Source organism: Panthera leo, chromosome A1 (assembly GCF_018350215.1).
Source record: "Panthera leo isolate Ple1 chromosome A1, P.leo_Ple1_pat1.1, whole genome shotgun sequence".
NCBI lineage: Eukaryota > Metazoa > Chordata > Mammalia > Carnivora > Felidae > Panthera > Panthera leo.
In genome coordinates, this window is record NC_056679.1 from 127998877 (window position 1) to 128015247 (window position 16371).

General features: G+C 38.6%; 1 protein-coding gene across 2 annotated transcripts in view; it reads right to left on the reverse strand.

Moving 5' to 3' along the window:
- The window catches only part of PDE4D (phosphodiesterase 4D), a 1410663-nt gene that overhangs the window by 1093952 nt on the left and 300340 nt on the right, over positions 1-16371 (reverse strand). For both annotated transcript variants that reach the window (XM_042939546.1, XM_042939553.1), the window contains one exon: positions 5668-5801. In XM_042939546.1, coding sequence (XP_042795480.1) covers positions 5668-5709 — 42 coding nt within the window. In that variant the 5' untranslated portion in view covers positions 5710-5801. The remainder of the gene's footprint in view (positions 1-5667; positions 5802-16371) is intronic.

Here is a 16371-nt window from a genome sequence, read left to right on the forward strand (position 1 = left end):
ATTATAGTTTTAAGATAAGATGGTTTTATAGAAAAATTCAAAAATCTGTAATTGTTGTACAAATGAGACTTGTGCAGCCCCAATAAAGCAGAAGGCAGAACAGCCAAAGCTGTCCCCAGCTTCCAGAGATGGCAAAGACACTTCGGAAGGTTAGAACAGACAGAGACCAGCTTATGCTTTTCCCTTTCAGCATATGGACAAAGAAACAGCACCCAGAAAAAAACAAATGTGATCTTAAGCACTCCAAGAGGTATACAACTCCAAGAAGTCACGCAAGAATGTCGAACAGACCCATGAAAATGAAATGTCAGTCCACTAAGAGATGGCTCCAAAACTTTAAAGAGGTTAAGCATGCATATCATAAAACTTCTGGAAGAATCTTTTACTCCAACACTTCCTGTTGCAAATAAATACTTCAGGAAAAGGGTTATCTGCCAGATGAAGGTTTTTCCTTTCCTTCTCTTTCCTTTTGTAATTATTAATTAAATCAGAAAATCCAGAGTTTTTAAAGAACAAATGCTACCTACATAATCAACTCTTTATTTATTTTATGATATTTTTCATTTGTTTTTCCTTGAATGCCTTAATTTTTATAGGACTTCATCTGGACACCATAGTTTTTCCAACACTGGAGCTTTTCAGGCACTTGAAATAGGTAAAAGGAGTTAAGAGATAGGTATTTTTTCTTTTTTTCCCCCCATCTTTGACACATTTTAAGAATCACAGAGAGGAAAGAACACAGGTGGTCTCTCTCACTTATAGGCTAAGGTGGATAGAACTTTCTAATGAGGTTATCTATACTTTTGATGTACCAAGCATTGTGTGTTAGTATCATTTCCCTAACACCCTTTAGAATACCACAGTCAGTAACTTATCAAACGTCCCACAGCTGGAGAGTTGAAAGAGCCAGATTTTGAACCCAATTCTATATGACTTTATTTATTTATTTATTAAGTTTATTTATTTTTGATATAGACACAGAGAGAGAGAGAGAGAGAGGGAGAGGGAGAGGGAGAGGGAGAGGGAGAGGGAGAGGGAGAGGGAGAGGGAGAGGGAGAGGGAATATCTCAAGCAGGCTCTGCACTGTCAGCACAGAGCCCGATGTGGGGCTCGAACTCACAAACCATGAGATCATGACCTGAGCCAAAACAATGAGTCAGATGCTTAACTAACTGGGCCACCCAGGCACCTCTGTGTGATTTTAAAGCTCACATTTTTTTTTCAACTACACCAAGCTACCTCTTAGGCAAGTCGTTTATTTCATCTCCCCAGACCTCTGTTTCAATTTCCTTATCAGCAAAATAAAGCGGCTGGGTTAGAAGATCTTTAAGTTATCCTTCTACTATAAGGAGACATTATATACCAGAAACTCTATAAGCCCTGTGAAATTTGCTGAAATTCTTATTTTATGACAGATAAATATTAATACCATGTATTCTAAATACCAATGATGCAGACAATTGGAACGGTTATGTAAGTCAGGAATGTAAAGCTTAAATTATTTGTTTTTGATATTTTCACTTGATGTGCAATATATCGGTCTTGCCATTTTTTAAATTTGTGGACTTCTTTAAATGTCATAAGCAGATCTGTGAACCACAACATCAAAATTTAAAATGTTTCATATTTTAATAATCTATGATAAAGAATTGATTTTAAGATTTTAAAATTTAGGTCCATTTATTATAGAAACTTTTATGTAAGTTCATCCTAATATTATTTGATAATATTAATGATATTTGACTCTTTAGACATTTTCACTTAGCAACATAAGTGCGTTGATTTACTTTAAATTAAGGTAGTTTATGCTATTTAAATTTGAATTCGTTTTTAAGAAAATAATAATTAATAAATTTTAAAATTATATTCTACTTGTTCAGGAATAGTATAAAAGTATAGATCAAAACTAACCACATTATAATATCAGAAATAGTGAAGAAAAAAAATACACCTGTTTTTATGAGCTTATGTTCAAAAGTGTTCAGAAATCAACTAGTTTAAGTCCTGTTTTGTTTGTATCATAAATAAATAAGAGAATATAATTGAGGCTGCTATTTCTCAGAACTTCTCTACACATAATAGTTTGCAAAAATGGATGGTCTTTCTTTCCAGTAAATTAAAAACCAAATTAGAAATAATTGTCATTATATTTCCCTTGTAGATTTGGTGAAGACAGCTTGAGGTTAAACTTGCAGGATTTTTTTTTTAATTTCAACTAAAGTGTCCCTCTATTTTCTACAATGAATTAGCAGTTTGGAGTATAAATCCACCTGTTCTCTGAATTACAAAAAATTGCTCCCCAAACTCCTGTATCTTGAAACATTCTCATCTCAATAGCTGTGGACTCAGACTTAGCCTCTCTCCATTCCCTCCCAGGTTTACACCCAGGCTCTCCACCACAGTGGAAGGACCGCATCTATTTTCTTAAGTTAACTACAAGCCCAGGAGTCACCTTCTATACTTTCCTCTCCCCTAGATCCTACCTCCAATACCTTTCCAAAAAAAGCACTATCATTTTTCCCCTCCTAAATATCTCTTAAATACGTTCATCTTTATCTATCTCTCTACAGTTGTCAGCAGATTATTCTAGCTTTTGTTCTTGAACGTGAAGCCACCACATTCCCTGACACTACAGTCTTGATACACCAGGTTAGCTCTGTCTGGAAGCCCCCTTTTTGCCTTAGTAGGCTAAGTCACCCTTCAGACCACAGACTACCCTGAAGATCCCCTTTTCTCAGGAAAGGCTTGACTGACCTCTCTGACTAAGCCACGTCTTTCTATGATACGCTGCCATTATACTAGGATGCTTCTCTCAGTAGATAACATGGGGTACCCATTCACTCATTCCATTACCACGTAATTACTTACTTGCCTCTGTCTCAGGAAATTTACATTCTAGGATGGACAAAGAAGCCATTATGTATGAAGACAGGTTAAAAGCGTTGGCCCTACAAAAGGTAATAGGTTGGAGAAATACTGCTTTACACATATGCGTGTGATTCTTTGATGCACATCTGTCTCCCACAGGAGACCTTAAGGACCAACAGCCACTGAGGCCAGGCCTCACTTGGATACTATCCACATGAGTTCCTCCCATTTTTACCCACTATAACCACAAATTATCCTCCCAAACCAGCAAAATATCACTTTAAGAAAAAAGGTCTTTATTTATATTTTTATAGCTAAAAGTTTTCATGGATGGCTTCCAAATAAATGAAGAATCCAGAGCATTAATCATTAAAAGGGACACTGCACCAGATCTTGAATGTGACAGAGAAAAATATGAACACTCTTTAAGTGTTCAGGAAAAAATAAAGTAATTGTCTAATGATGATCTTTTTTTTTCCTGCTCTTTTGTACGCCTGAAGTTTCCCAATGACACATACAAGACATGCAGAGACCTGCAGAGAGGAACAGAGGCTGTTTTAACATTTAGATTCTCTTTGGATTTTTAAATGTCATAATGCCAAAGAAAAACATTCTCAAACCCTAAACCAAATTAATTCTTAAAATTTTCCTCATCAAAAATAGGAAACATCTGCCTCTAAGTGTATAACCTTGGATTTTGTAATGGCAAAAATCTAGTGGGGGGGGGTGACTTTTTCAGGCCAGTGCAAAATGAACTTTTGAAACTCTATGACAACTTCTAACTAGGCAAAAAGTGTAGCTCTTTTCTCTGAGAAACAGCAATCTCCTACCTGCAGTCTGTTAATTAAGTGGAAGCACTTTCTTTATGCCAGTGGATTTTCAAGAAGCCAAGATGCAGTGAAATGAGAGCTCTCTGTTTACATTTAGACCCATGTAGGCAACTCACGTTCTCATAATCTGGGAATCGTGAGGCTTTCCACCAAGATTAAAATTTTTGCACTAAGCAAACATAAATGGGAAATCTCCTAGCATCATTAAGCATTCACAGTTCCTTAAAGTCACGGCACAGTTAATCATTTGCTTTTAGAATGTTTTCCCCCCAGAACAATGTTTAATAATCGATTTTTAATTCTCCGAAATATTCTCCCCTTTGGCTTTACACATTTTTTTTCATATCACAAGGCACTGAAATTTAATGAAAGAAAGAAGGATTATGTAAGTGGTTTACATCCATATTTAATATAGTAAGAAAAACTCAGTCACAGGGGCACCTGGGTGGGTCAGTCGGTTAAGCATCTGACTCTTGATTTCAGCTCAAGTCATGCTCTACAGTTTCTGGGTTCAAGCCCCACATCAGGCTCTACGATGATGGCACAGAACCTGCTTAAGATATTCTCTCTCTCCCTCTTTCTGACCTGTTCCCTCTCTCTCCCTTCTCTGCCTGCCTCTTTCTACCCCCTTCCTCTCTCTTTCAAAAATAAATAAATAAACTTTAAAAATTAAAAAAAAAAAACTCTGTAACAAAAAGATGTGTTGGCAGTTCGGTAATTTGTATGCATGTCACCTCCTATTTTAACGAACAAATATATCATGACCGAAGGAACTCCAGGATCCAAGCCATGGCCCTTTATTTTATCTAATAATCCATACAACCAAACACCAACCAGGAAAACAAATTAATTTAGACATTCCCTCGAAGTTTGTTGAATTTCTGTGGCCAGTTATTAAACACACTCTGTACTCTAAGAACCGGCACACTTCTGGGCACCTTCTCATTTTTTAAGAAACCCTACTGAGCACACTAGACTTCCCTCTCCACACACTCCAGCATTGCTCACCCTTAAAAGTCTGATAGTTATTCTGTAGAAAGAATCTGAGATGGCCTTGGGCCATCACAAAAGAATCACGGGTTGCAACACAAAGCATTCTCATTCTAGAGAAATGTGTTTGCATTTGTGGTTTTTCTGATGCCTTCAAATAAATGTTCCTACGTCACAAATGCATCTGTTTGGATGCCTTTCCCCCCGCCGTAGGTAAATTAACAAAGGGACATGTTCTTAGAGCTTGCCTCATAGAAATTAACAGTCTACTTTCATCCTTGCCTTGGGTAGCTTTCTTCGGGTTGCTCTATTTGCTTATGCTTTCATTTATAAGCTAATACAGATCTAAAAATCATCACTAATTTGGCACCTTAAGAACAATAAATAGGTAACTGGAAAGGAGGCTTACTCTACCTCAGGGCCCTGAGGGTGTTCACTTAAAAAAAATTCTGAAGGAAAGAAAATTAGAGACATACACTAGGGTAGACAGCTCATAGAAATCATGTCTTACTGATCAAGTATTCACATTTATTCACCATGTACGTAAACTTTTGGAATGTGACTGATTGAAGTACGCAACGACATAAACTCAGTTTATCCTTTTGGACTTGCCCAGAAAATTCAGTATACTAGACTTAACTGTCTTCAGTTTCAATTTTTAATCATAGAATTTCTGCATCGATCCAAATATCAGAGTTTCCAACATCACACCATCAGGCTTATACAAATGAATGGTAAGGCACATAAACTAGCTGAAAGAGAATTCTCATCAAATGTCAACTAGGCCACACAGACGAACAAGTCTTCATTTCTTAATAATCTGCATACAGTCCCAAGAAGCGAAAGTTAACCAAGGGTTCCCACAAGCCTGATCATGACAACACAGTATTAAAATCTAAAGAAACAGTAAAATATATGTGTGTGTGTGTGTGTGTGTGTACACATTTTTAGAAAAGAAATGAAAACAAAAGGTACTTACACTTTTGCTCCGAGAAAGCAGATCACAGGTATTTCTTTTCATGGTGGTGTTTTAAGTAATTCAAATGGACAAGAGTCGCTTCCAATGTCACTGAGCTCACTGCAACAATTATCCACTCAAAAGCCAACTGGATTCTGAAGAGAAAGGCAAGGAAATGTTTAATCAAGTATATGATTAACATGTGCACTTTGAAATGCTGTCTTAGATTAGGACAATAATTCTTATTCAGCAGAACAAGCTAAAATGGTGCTGTGTTTAAATCAACAAAAGTACACACAAGCAGCGTTTCCAAAAGAGCTTTTGTCAAATGTAAGTTAGAGATTTCAAGCACCATCTGTTTTCCATTAAGTCTTCCAGTCTACATTTTTTAGTGGCTTATAAACCAATAGGTACGGTGGCCACAACTTAGATGTCCACGTATGAGATGAAGATGCAGGCTGAACTGTGTGCTGATGCCAACTGGTACAGCACCCCCCACCACCACCACCCCCACTTGCCACTCAGGATTCATCAAGGTATGGCCACCACCAGGGGAATCTTAGCACATCTGAAAGCCTCTGACCACGGCATGGTGGCCTCCTGTGTCACCTTTAGCGATAACCCACAGCACAATGGTTCTTCAGTCAATTTAGGGAGTTCTCTACTCTTTGGCTTCCAAGATGTTGCAAGAAACAGTGGGAGAAACAGTCTACCTGGTCAAGCAAAACTATTGTGCCTAAGAATGACACAATAGCTTACCTTACTTCCCAGGAGACACTAAGACAGAGACTCTCTATTTCGAGTTTCGAGGAAAGAGCAAATAGAATATCATTCTGATATTCAGCTGAATCTGGGCATGATGTACGTATTCACAAGGTATATTTGCATGTGGGCTGAAATGCCTTTTAGGAAAGAAGTCACACTAAGGGAAAGGGGATAAAGCAAACAGGCTTGACCAAAACACAAACATGCTGACATTGTAGATGTACGCTGACATTGTAGGAGCAGACTGATTCTAACAAAAGCATATATTCTATCATTTGGATTTCTTCTAAATTTCTCAAAAGACTCATGTCTGAGATTTAGGGAAAAGAATAACAGTGAGCAAAGTCTGAAGGAGTTTGTTTTACTAAAATGATTGAAAAATCTCAAAGTGCAGAAGTGTGTGAGTTATACATACAAAAATATAAATACATTCAAACAAAGTAACTGTGTATACTTTAAACACACACACACACACACACACACACCCAAGGAAGACGGCTTCCAGGAACACAGCATCTGTGCAGTTCCCTAGAGAAGGCCAGCCCTCAGCAGCAGGGGAACCCACTGGTGCCCCCTACACCACTGGAGAGGAATCTTCCCCAAGGTTTCCAGCAACTGTACTGGCAGACTCGTAAGCCTCAAAGACTTGTTTTAAACACATGTGAATTCCCCCTAAAGACGTATGACCCTAAAAGGGAGATACTTTCAGGGAGGCCAGAGATCCCTCAACAGCGAGGTACTGCTAGAATCAGAGAAATCCAGTTTATTACTACTAACAATGTCCCAAGGCACAACTGGAGAGACCCAAAGGGCACTGAGGCACAAAGTCTTTTTCCAGGATTAATGAAAAGGCTTGCCTGAGGTAAGCGAAACGTGCACAATCAAATGTGAGTTGCTAGATAAATACAGTCTCTTGGAGTGTGTGTGGATTATTTTTAAGGGAGTGGGGGAGGGCAGGAAGACATGATCCACAAATGCAAATTTCCCAGCTGGTATACCTCCAGGAATTTAGTCACCCTTCCTGACTGGTTCTAATCCCAAGCATTTTATAAGTGCTCAGAAAATGTGAAATTGTATTATCCACCTAGAATTAACTTAAGAAGTGGACAGAAATAATATACACTGACAACTAAATATTCCACACCTAGGGAGAAAATAAAATCCAACTAAAAGCTGTGGGAAGCATATACGCTCTCAGAGAAAAACTCACTCAAAATATTTAATTACTCAGTATTTAATGAGTAGTCTTAGGGGCAACCAGGGAATAGTCAGCTGCCTCTAGTGGGCTAGTAACTCAATGGTTTTAAATTAACAAATCAGTCAAAACAGACAAATCATGGAATTGACCTGATAAGATCTGATGAAATAATCAACTTGTTAACAAATTTGCTTTGACATCATTTAAAGACTTTCCTATAGAAATGTGAGTAGGGAAATGGGTTTAATTGAGAACTGACTGCTGATGGGCTGGACCTTCTCAGCCTGTATATTTGGGAGGCAACATGGTCTGGCTAAAACAGTAGGGGCCTCAAAACCAAATAGGCGTAGGTTAGGGTTTCAGCTCCCCAAAGGCATTCTGTGTGGCTTTCGTCAAGCTACTTAACCCCTCTGATCTTTTTTGAGATCTACAAAAGGGAGGTAATAATATTCATGTGTGTTTGAGTTTAAATGAGCTAATGTGTATAAAACAGTGTCCAGATGAATGCTTGGCTCACATCATCACCACCATCATCATCATCCTTCTTCTCTTAATATCGAATGGCAAATAACAACAACCCATTCTTTTTTCTTTTCTCTTAAATGTGCCAAACTCCCTCAAATAAGACAGACCTAGGCAGATGTACTTTCAACTAAACAGTAATGAATAATGTATCAGTTAAGATCCCAGGAGTAAATAGACAGCACACTCATATTAGGATCCTTCAAGGAGGGTTTGGTAAAGAGACTATTTAAGATGGTGGTAGGGTAGAAGAATCTACAAAGGAGAAGTGAAGTTCTTGGAACAAGCAATAATAGAGTTTCCACCACCCTCAAAAGGGACAAGGAGAGGGGTGGGTCCCTGATACAGGAGAAGAGAGTCACAAAGTGGGTTGCCTTGGAAAAGGTTATTCTCTGGGACACCACTAGCCTCAGTTGACCCTGAAAGGAAGGAAATAAGGACATGAATATGATCTCATCCTCCTCTGATCTCCTGCTGGGACTCCCCACTGGCCAAATGCAACAGAGCCAGAGGGCAAAGGAAGCTGCTGCTGTCCACCTCACCGTCAACCTCCTAGGGCAGAAAGTGTCCTAGAGAAGAGTGAGGAGGAGAGCAGAGCAGGAGGGGACATGAGAGACAGGCCACACAAATGGAATCTACAGTCCAGGAAGAGGATCACATTTTTCTGCTCATTTCATCATAAGACAAATATATTTTATCTTTAATCCTCCCAATAACCCTGTGAGGTAGATATCATTAATGCATCATCCCCATTGGACAATGGAAGAAATCAGCTCCAAGAAGTGAAATGCCCAGTAAATAACAAAACCAGGATTCAAACTTGATTTCTCTGACTCCCATGATTTTGTTTATGCTGCCAGCATGCTATGCTGCCAATACCATGAACCAGTGCGCTTTAATGACAAACAAATGGTAAATTTCTGCAAATAGCTAAGCTGTGCCCAAAGAATTTTGGATTAAAAAAAAAAAAAAGCTTTCTCTCAGGAAGGGAGTTATCTGAGTTCCTACAAATTCCTCCCTCAGCAAAGATAATGCCATGAGACAGCAGAAACGCTTGCTCCCTCCAGGTGCACTAAACAGAAAACCAGGTGAGAGAACACTCGCACATGCAATTTCATTACTATAGGAGTTTCCACATAAAAGTTAATTAGGGAGAAGGAAGAGTCAGCTCCTGCCGAGGAAACACTCAGAGACAGAATCTGAGCTAGCACACCTGTATAAATTCCTCTGCTTTGATGAAAGGATAAGGGAGTTAAGACAGGTTCTTTCCTAGAGATTAAGGACTTAGAGAGTGGAAAAAGCCCTGAACTGTCCATCAAAAGAAATAAGTTCCACTTTCATCAATGTGTCATATACACATGCTGGGTGGTATTCGGAAAATCCCTTCTCTTTTTTCCTCTATCAGTGGCTTTCTCCTCTGTAAAGAGGAGATAACAGTATCTCCACAACCCATCAGGGGGTTGTTAAGGGGATCGATTAGATAGTGTCTCACAAAGTGGAGCCTGCTTGGAATTCTCTCTCTGGTCCTCCTCCACTCATGTGCGAACTCTGTTCTGTCTCAAAATAAACAATGGTGACACCCTAAATATGAGTGAAAAGGTACTAATTACTTGCAAATGTTAGAGAGACTACTGAATATATTTGATGGAGTTTAGAGGAGTTTTTTTTTTTATTCCTCACCTCTTTGGTAACTAATATTTTTTCTTCTACAGAGTAAGTAATTTCATGTAGTGACTGGTGAATTATGAAACCACTCAGATGAATTAATTTAAAAAAGTGTATTGGGGATCATGTATGTGCCAGGCATTCTACTAATCTTCAGACAACCACCAAATTTTATAGATTCAGAGAAGGACAGTTTGAATGCAGATGCCTATGAATGATCAAAAGATAATCAGTTAAGTTTGTCTCCAACTTAGTCTCCTCAACACCTCAGCAAGATCTATTTTTCTGGGACTATATAAATTAAACATCAAAATGAAATCAGGATAGAAAGTCTCTTTCCTGGATTAAATTCTAATCCAAAAAGAAAAATAAGTAGATATGGCATTCTTTAAAAAAAAAAAAAAAGAATTCTGATCACTGTAAAAGATAACCCAAAGTACAATAAAAACAGACTCAATTTCTCAAGGATCATCCACCAAAATATGTACAAGCAAGAAACTGGGAAGCACAAATTCAAGAATTAAATACTCAAAAAGTTAAAAGAAGCTTACAAGTAAAAAGCAGATTTTTCAGAGAGAAGTTTGACCTAATCCCATAGGCTCCTAAGTGCCCACTAATTTTACCCTGTCTGCACAGAAGATAGGTAACATGCATACTCGCCCCAGTGTCCTTTGGCTAAATCTGCACAAAGACAAAGAAATAAAGTCCCTTATAGTTCCTCATACCTTCTAAAGATATAAATTAACAGAAAGGACTGCTTCTTGGAATAGATCTGAGGGTGACCACAGAGTCTGCCTTCTATTTATACCCTGCCTCTTTTCTCCAACGTGCCCTGTGAAAGCTGTCCCTTACTGAGCTCTGGCTAGAAATTATATAATCTGATATCTACAATGAGCTCATAGTACAAATGAGGAAACTGAGGTACAGGAAGGTAAGTAATTTGCTTAAAGTCACAGGACTACCTGGAACAACACAGGAATGTTGCCTTATGCACTGATTTTCCTAAAACTCACTCCACAAGGCAACTCAGAGGCATCTTTCAGAGTGCTCAATAGAGTTCAACAGCTTAGCTCTGGCGGAAGTTGTACAATCTGTTGGTAACACAAGGATGGCCCTGTAGAGTTAGGTTGTAGGTCAGGCTTTTCAGGCACCATTCAGCTACCTCACAGAAGCCAGGGTGATGGGTCTCAACCAGAGGGGTCAGGTGACCTGTGACGTACACATTTAATATGATCTCATCTCACACTCTATGTTCCAACACCAACCCACAAACCCTCCACCCTAGTCTGAATGGTTTAATCCTTCCAGCAACTGGGACACGTTCATTTCCCCTCCTAGCCCTTAACTCTTCTATTCTTCAAAGTCCAGCAGGTCCTTCTTTCTAATGACAACTGACATTGCAATTCACCTAGCTTTCTACTTTTTCTGAATTCCAATAATAAAGGCTACGTTGTGCCATGTTATCATCTGCTATCTTGCTTGGTTCCCTAATTGTTTTATGGGTTTAATCTTTCCTTCCACAACTGTGACTTGAGTAAGGCACATTTTAAGGCCTTTTCCATACTGCAAGTTTTATAATTATAAAATACAGACTACTAAGGTTGAAAGCAATTCATTATCATTCTTTTGCCTTCTCCCCAAGGCTTAGCATAACACTGAACCCCTAGAAACCACTCAATAAAATATATTAAAAATAGAAGTATAAGTCCATTAAAAATCATTTTAATAGGTGGTATAAAATTTGAAATAAAATTTTATCAAAATGTGGAAAATACTCATTTTTAATATTCATCAAAGAAATGAAAATTAAAATCCCAAGATTTCTGTTGTATTGCCTACAAATTAACAAAGTTAAGGGTTTGGTTTTTTTTTTAAATAAAATACTTAAGGGGTGCCTGGGTGCTCAGTCAGTTGAGTATCCGACTCTTGATTTCAGCTCAGGTCATGATCTCATGGTTCATGAGTTCGAGCCCTGTGTTGGGCCCTGTGCTAAAAATGTGGAGCCTGCTTGGGATTCTCTCTCTCTGGTCCTCCCCCACTCATGTGCGCACTCTGTTCTGTCTCAAAATAAACATTTAAAAAATTAAAAAATTCTTGATAATGCTGTACAATATGATGAACTATGCATTTCATATATTGCTTATAAGCTTTCTTTAGAAAGAAATTTGATTAATTACCAGAAGTTATAATGGTGCTATATATTTTTACATAGTAATTCAGAAAAGCAACCTGAAATATGGCAAGTGCTTTATATGCAAATGTGTTCCCAACAATGGTACTTACAGTAATGAAAATTTAAAAACAATTTAGATGTCAAGAGTAAGGGAATAGCTAAATAAAATATGAGAAACCTCATAATATACTATATAATTAAAAATATGTATAGTACAAGATATTTTTAATTACATGGAAAAATGTTTTTTCTGCTATAATGTTAAACGACATAAGCAGGATTAAAGTTGCAGATATAGCATATTTTTATAAAAAGTTATACACAGAGAAAAGACTGGAAAGAAATATAGGAAAATATTAGTGGCAGTATTTAGGTTTTAGTATCATAGATGTTTCTACCTTTCTTTCTATATCCCTCAGCTTCTTAAATTTTCAACATTTGGGAAAAATTAACACTTAAAAGTCAAGTTAAAAGAAAGTACTTGAGTGAGCTTGGAACAGGTCATTGATCCTCTCTTCCTACTTCAAAGCATCCTTTAAGTGGTAAGCTTTTGTTGGTGTAATTGTTAGGAGTTTAGTGCACTGCATGTCCATTAATTTGAGCATTTGTTTTTGTATGCCTAACTATGCTCTTTTATGCAACATGCTAGACGTGGCCTTTTGGGAATCTATAAACTGGGAAGAAGCTTAGTTGGAAAGGGATAGCCAATATTAAGTTCTCACTCACTGGCTCTGCTATTTCTTCTTCCATTTGGGTGTCAGTTGATCTCTTTTCTTTTGGCCTCAGTCATGGTGACTATCACTCACACACACACACACACACACACACACACACACACACACACACCCCTCTTCAGGCTCTGCTTCTCCTAGAAAATCAGTTACTGAGGTTCCCCATATGCTAGTTTCCAATAATACAAAACAACATACGGAACTCAGACAAATGCAAATTAGGAATCCACAAACAAGAGATTTGGGTTTTGTAGGACTGACAAGAGCTCAAGCCACAAAACATTTTCATTTGCATTATAAATTGGGGAAAAAAGCATGGGTGAGGAAATGCTTGTCACTATTTACAATAAAAATATTCATAAAGTAATAAATGAATGGTTGAACTCTTTACCTCAGATGAGCTTCAAGAATCTTACCTTTTGAATGATTTAAAGCTTCTTCCTAATGTCTTCCTAAACATTCTATCAAACACTCCATCTCAGCTTCCTGTCTAACCTCATCTCACCTTCACTTACCTCTTTGAAAGGATGAGGTGTTTCTTCTCTCATGTGGAGCTGTGTCTTCTATCTACTCTCTACCTTCCATCCCCCTTTCTGCTCTAGCTGCCTTCTTCTCTCAAACTCTAAATATTCTCTTGAGTCTCTTCCTCTCGTTAAAAAATAATCTTCCTTAACCCTATATTCCCTCCCTTCCAAATGTTATTCTTTCTCTCCATAATCAGATGATTTGAAAGAATGTCTATTAAAGTCACTTTCTCCACCTCTTTACTCCTACTTCCACCTCTCACACCACTATATCCTAGTTTTACTCCTTCTACTCTTTAAATTCCTTCTCTAAAGATTCTAGACCACCATACTGCCAAATATAATAAACACTTTCCAAATTCTCTGACTAGAGCTCCCTACTCTAAAATTGTCCCTTGTTCATTCTAGAAACTCTCTCTTCTGTCTTTTGTGATTTCACTCTCTGCTGGCTGATTGCTTGACCTCTTACTACTTCATGGAGTCTTTTTTTTTTTGTCCACCCCTTAAACATGGGTGATACCACTGCTCTTAGTCTTTATCAGTCTTCCTAAACAAGAATGTGTATCAAAATTAGCCAAGGAATTCCATAAAATGCAGATTCCTGACCCTCCACTAATGAATCAGATCCTCCAGGATGTGGAGGAATCCACTTTTTTTCAAGTTTATTTACTTAGTGTGTGTGTGTGCACACGTGTGTGTGTGTGTGTGTGTGTGTGTGTGTGAGAGAGAGAGAGAGAGAGAGAGAGAGAGAGAGAGAGAGAGAGAGAGATTAAGTGAGGTGGGAGCAGAGAGAGAAGGAGAGAGAGAATCCCAAGCAGACTCCACACTGCAAGTGCAGAGCCCCATTGCAAGGCTCCAACTCATGAACCACGAGATCATGACCTGAGCTGAAATCAAGAGTTGTACACCTAACTGACTGAGCCGCCCAGGTCCCCCTGGAGGAATCTGCTTTTGAACCAATTCTCCATATGATACTCAGGAAGCTTTTAGAGCACCTGATGGTTGATTAGCACTTGGGCATTTCTGGTCTACATAATACACCTGGGCAATCTATTATTTTTCATTGTTTTGCCCTATGTATGCTAGCAACTTATATGTATGTTAATCATATAAATACATACATACGTATGACTTTTCCTGAGCTTCAAATCTGTTCATCTCAACAACATTCCTTAGAAGATCCATAAGTATCTCAAATACGTGTCCATATATGAACTCAGCCATTTTTCTTTCTTCAAACTCAAATATGTTCTTCTTCTCCCTCCCCCCCCGCTCCCTCTCTCTCTCATTTAATGGTACCACCATCCACCCAGGCCCTCAAGACAAACTCCTGACCTCTTCCCTGATCACAAATACTCAATCAGTGATCACACCCTACTAGCATACCTGGCAAACATTCCTCAGCTCTATCTTGCAGGTCTAGGACCACCAGGGTCTTTCCAAATTTTTATCTACACCATTTCTGTAGGTACCTGCTAATAGGTCTCCTTGACATCAACACTGCCTACTTGTCCCTCCACACATTATGTTTCACTCACTTGTTATACTGAACCATTTGTAGCTGCCCACATGCTCCATGCTGTCTCCCACTTCCATGTCCGTGTTGTCCATTTTTCCCCTTCCTCTTTCCCATATCCACTTTCTTCCATCTTTACTTGGCTACTACTGCTTCAAGTTTCAGTTAAAGTGTTAAGTCCCCCTTAAAGAGTTTCCTGATTCGCCAACATCCCCAGCCCCACCCTCATTGCCAGCCTGAACCAATGCCACTGATCTCTCCTTCCGTTAATGCCTCCTGGATGCCCTCAATAGTATATTCGCCAAATTATACTGAAATGATCTCTGTTTCTGATCTCTGTCTCACTGCCACTCACTGCCACCCTGGACTCCAAGACTCTTGAAGGCAGAAAACATTTCATGTTTGTGTAGACAATCACAACTGAACATATGCTCAATATATTTTTTTACTGAATTGTACTGAATTGAACGGCTTCCCTTGACTAGAATTACAAGAAGCAATGCACATTTTGTCTCTAGACTAGGAACAATCAAATATTTTCTTTTGTAGTTTATACCCATACAAAACCATCATCCTATTCCCTTCTCCTCCCACAATATGTTAACAGTAGTCCCTCTTACTCATTCACCAGGCATTTACTAGGCACCTGAGGTATGCAATGCACTGTGCCAGGGTCGAGGGCTACAAAGATAAACATGATAAAATGTCTCTCCACAAGGAGCTCACAGACTAGTGGGGGAGAGAGAGAGATAGTACAATTCACTAAGTGCTCTAATGGAGGCTCAGAATAGCTGGTGTGGGACCCAGAAGAGGCAGAAAGTGATTCATACACCTAATGGCTTCAAAGTCTGTTCTGAGTTATTCTGCTGTTATGAACACTTTGCTTTAAGTTATTCAAATGCCATTTCATAGACTGATATTTTTCCCCAAGTAGAAGGAAAGCAACACTACAATAGGGACTGGTAGTACCTTTCATCTCTTTTGTACAACTTGTCAGATCTCTGTCCCTAAAGACAGGTGGCTATAGAATTCTACACCCAGAAACTGTTGTGCAAATGCCTGTTGAATGAACACGTGCAGGTGATAACCCTTACATAAGAGAACAGAAGCCACTTTTAACTTCAGCATAAATTTATGATAAAATAATCAACATTTTGGAAGATAGAGTACATCATGTGGCTCCCAAGGTAACCCAATTCTTCACTTCCAAGGGTATGGATATGTGAAAATTTCAACACTTGCCTTATTTCAAAATAGTCCAGCTGAGTCATTTAGCAGCAAATAAATTACATTTCTTTTTGGATTCCATGCTTTGTGGCCTTTCCCACCACCACCCCCCCCCACCTGAAATAATTGCAGCTCTCTAAAACACAAGTTTTCACCCTAAATAAAGGGCCAGGGACTTTGCAATTCATCTCTCACAAATGTTGAGTTTGTTACTTGAGCATACCTTGCTCTGATTTGAGCTCCCTGCTGTAGTGAGGAAAGTTACAACAGAAGCGTCTTTTTAACAACTTTCCTAACTGTATCCCTCCCACTCCCTCATTAGGGTGCTCTTCCAGGCCCGGGCAGTGGGAGGTGACTAGAGTAGTTTTGTTGTGTGAATCATAGGACAGCATAGTGCATAGTCT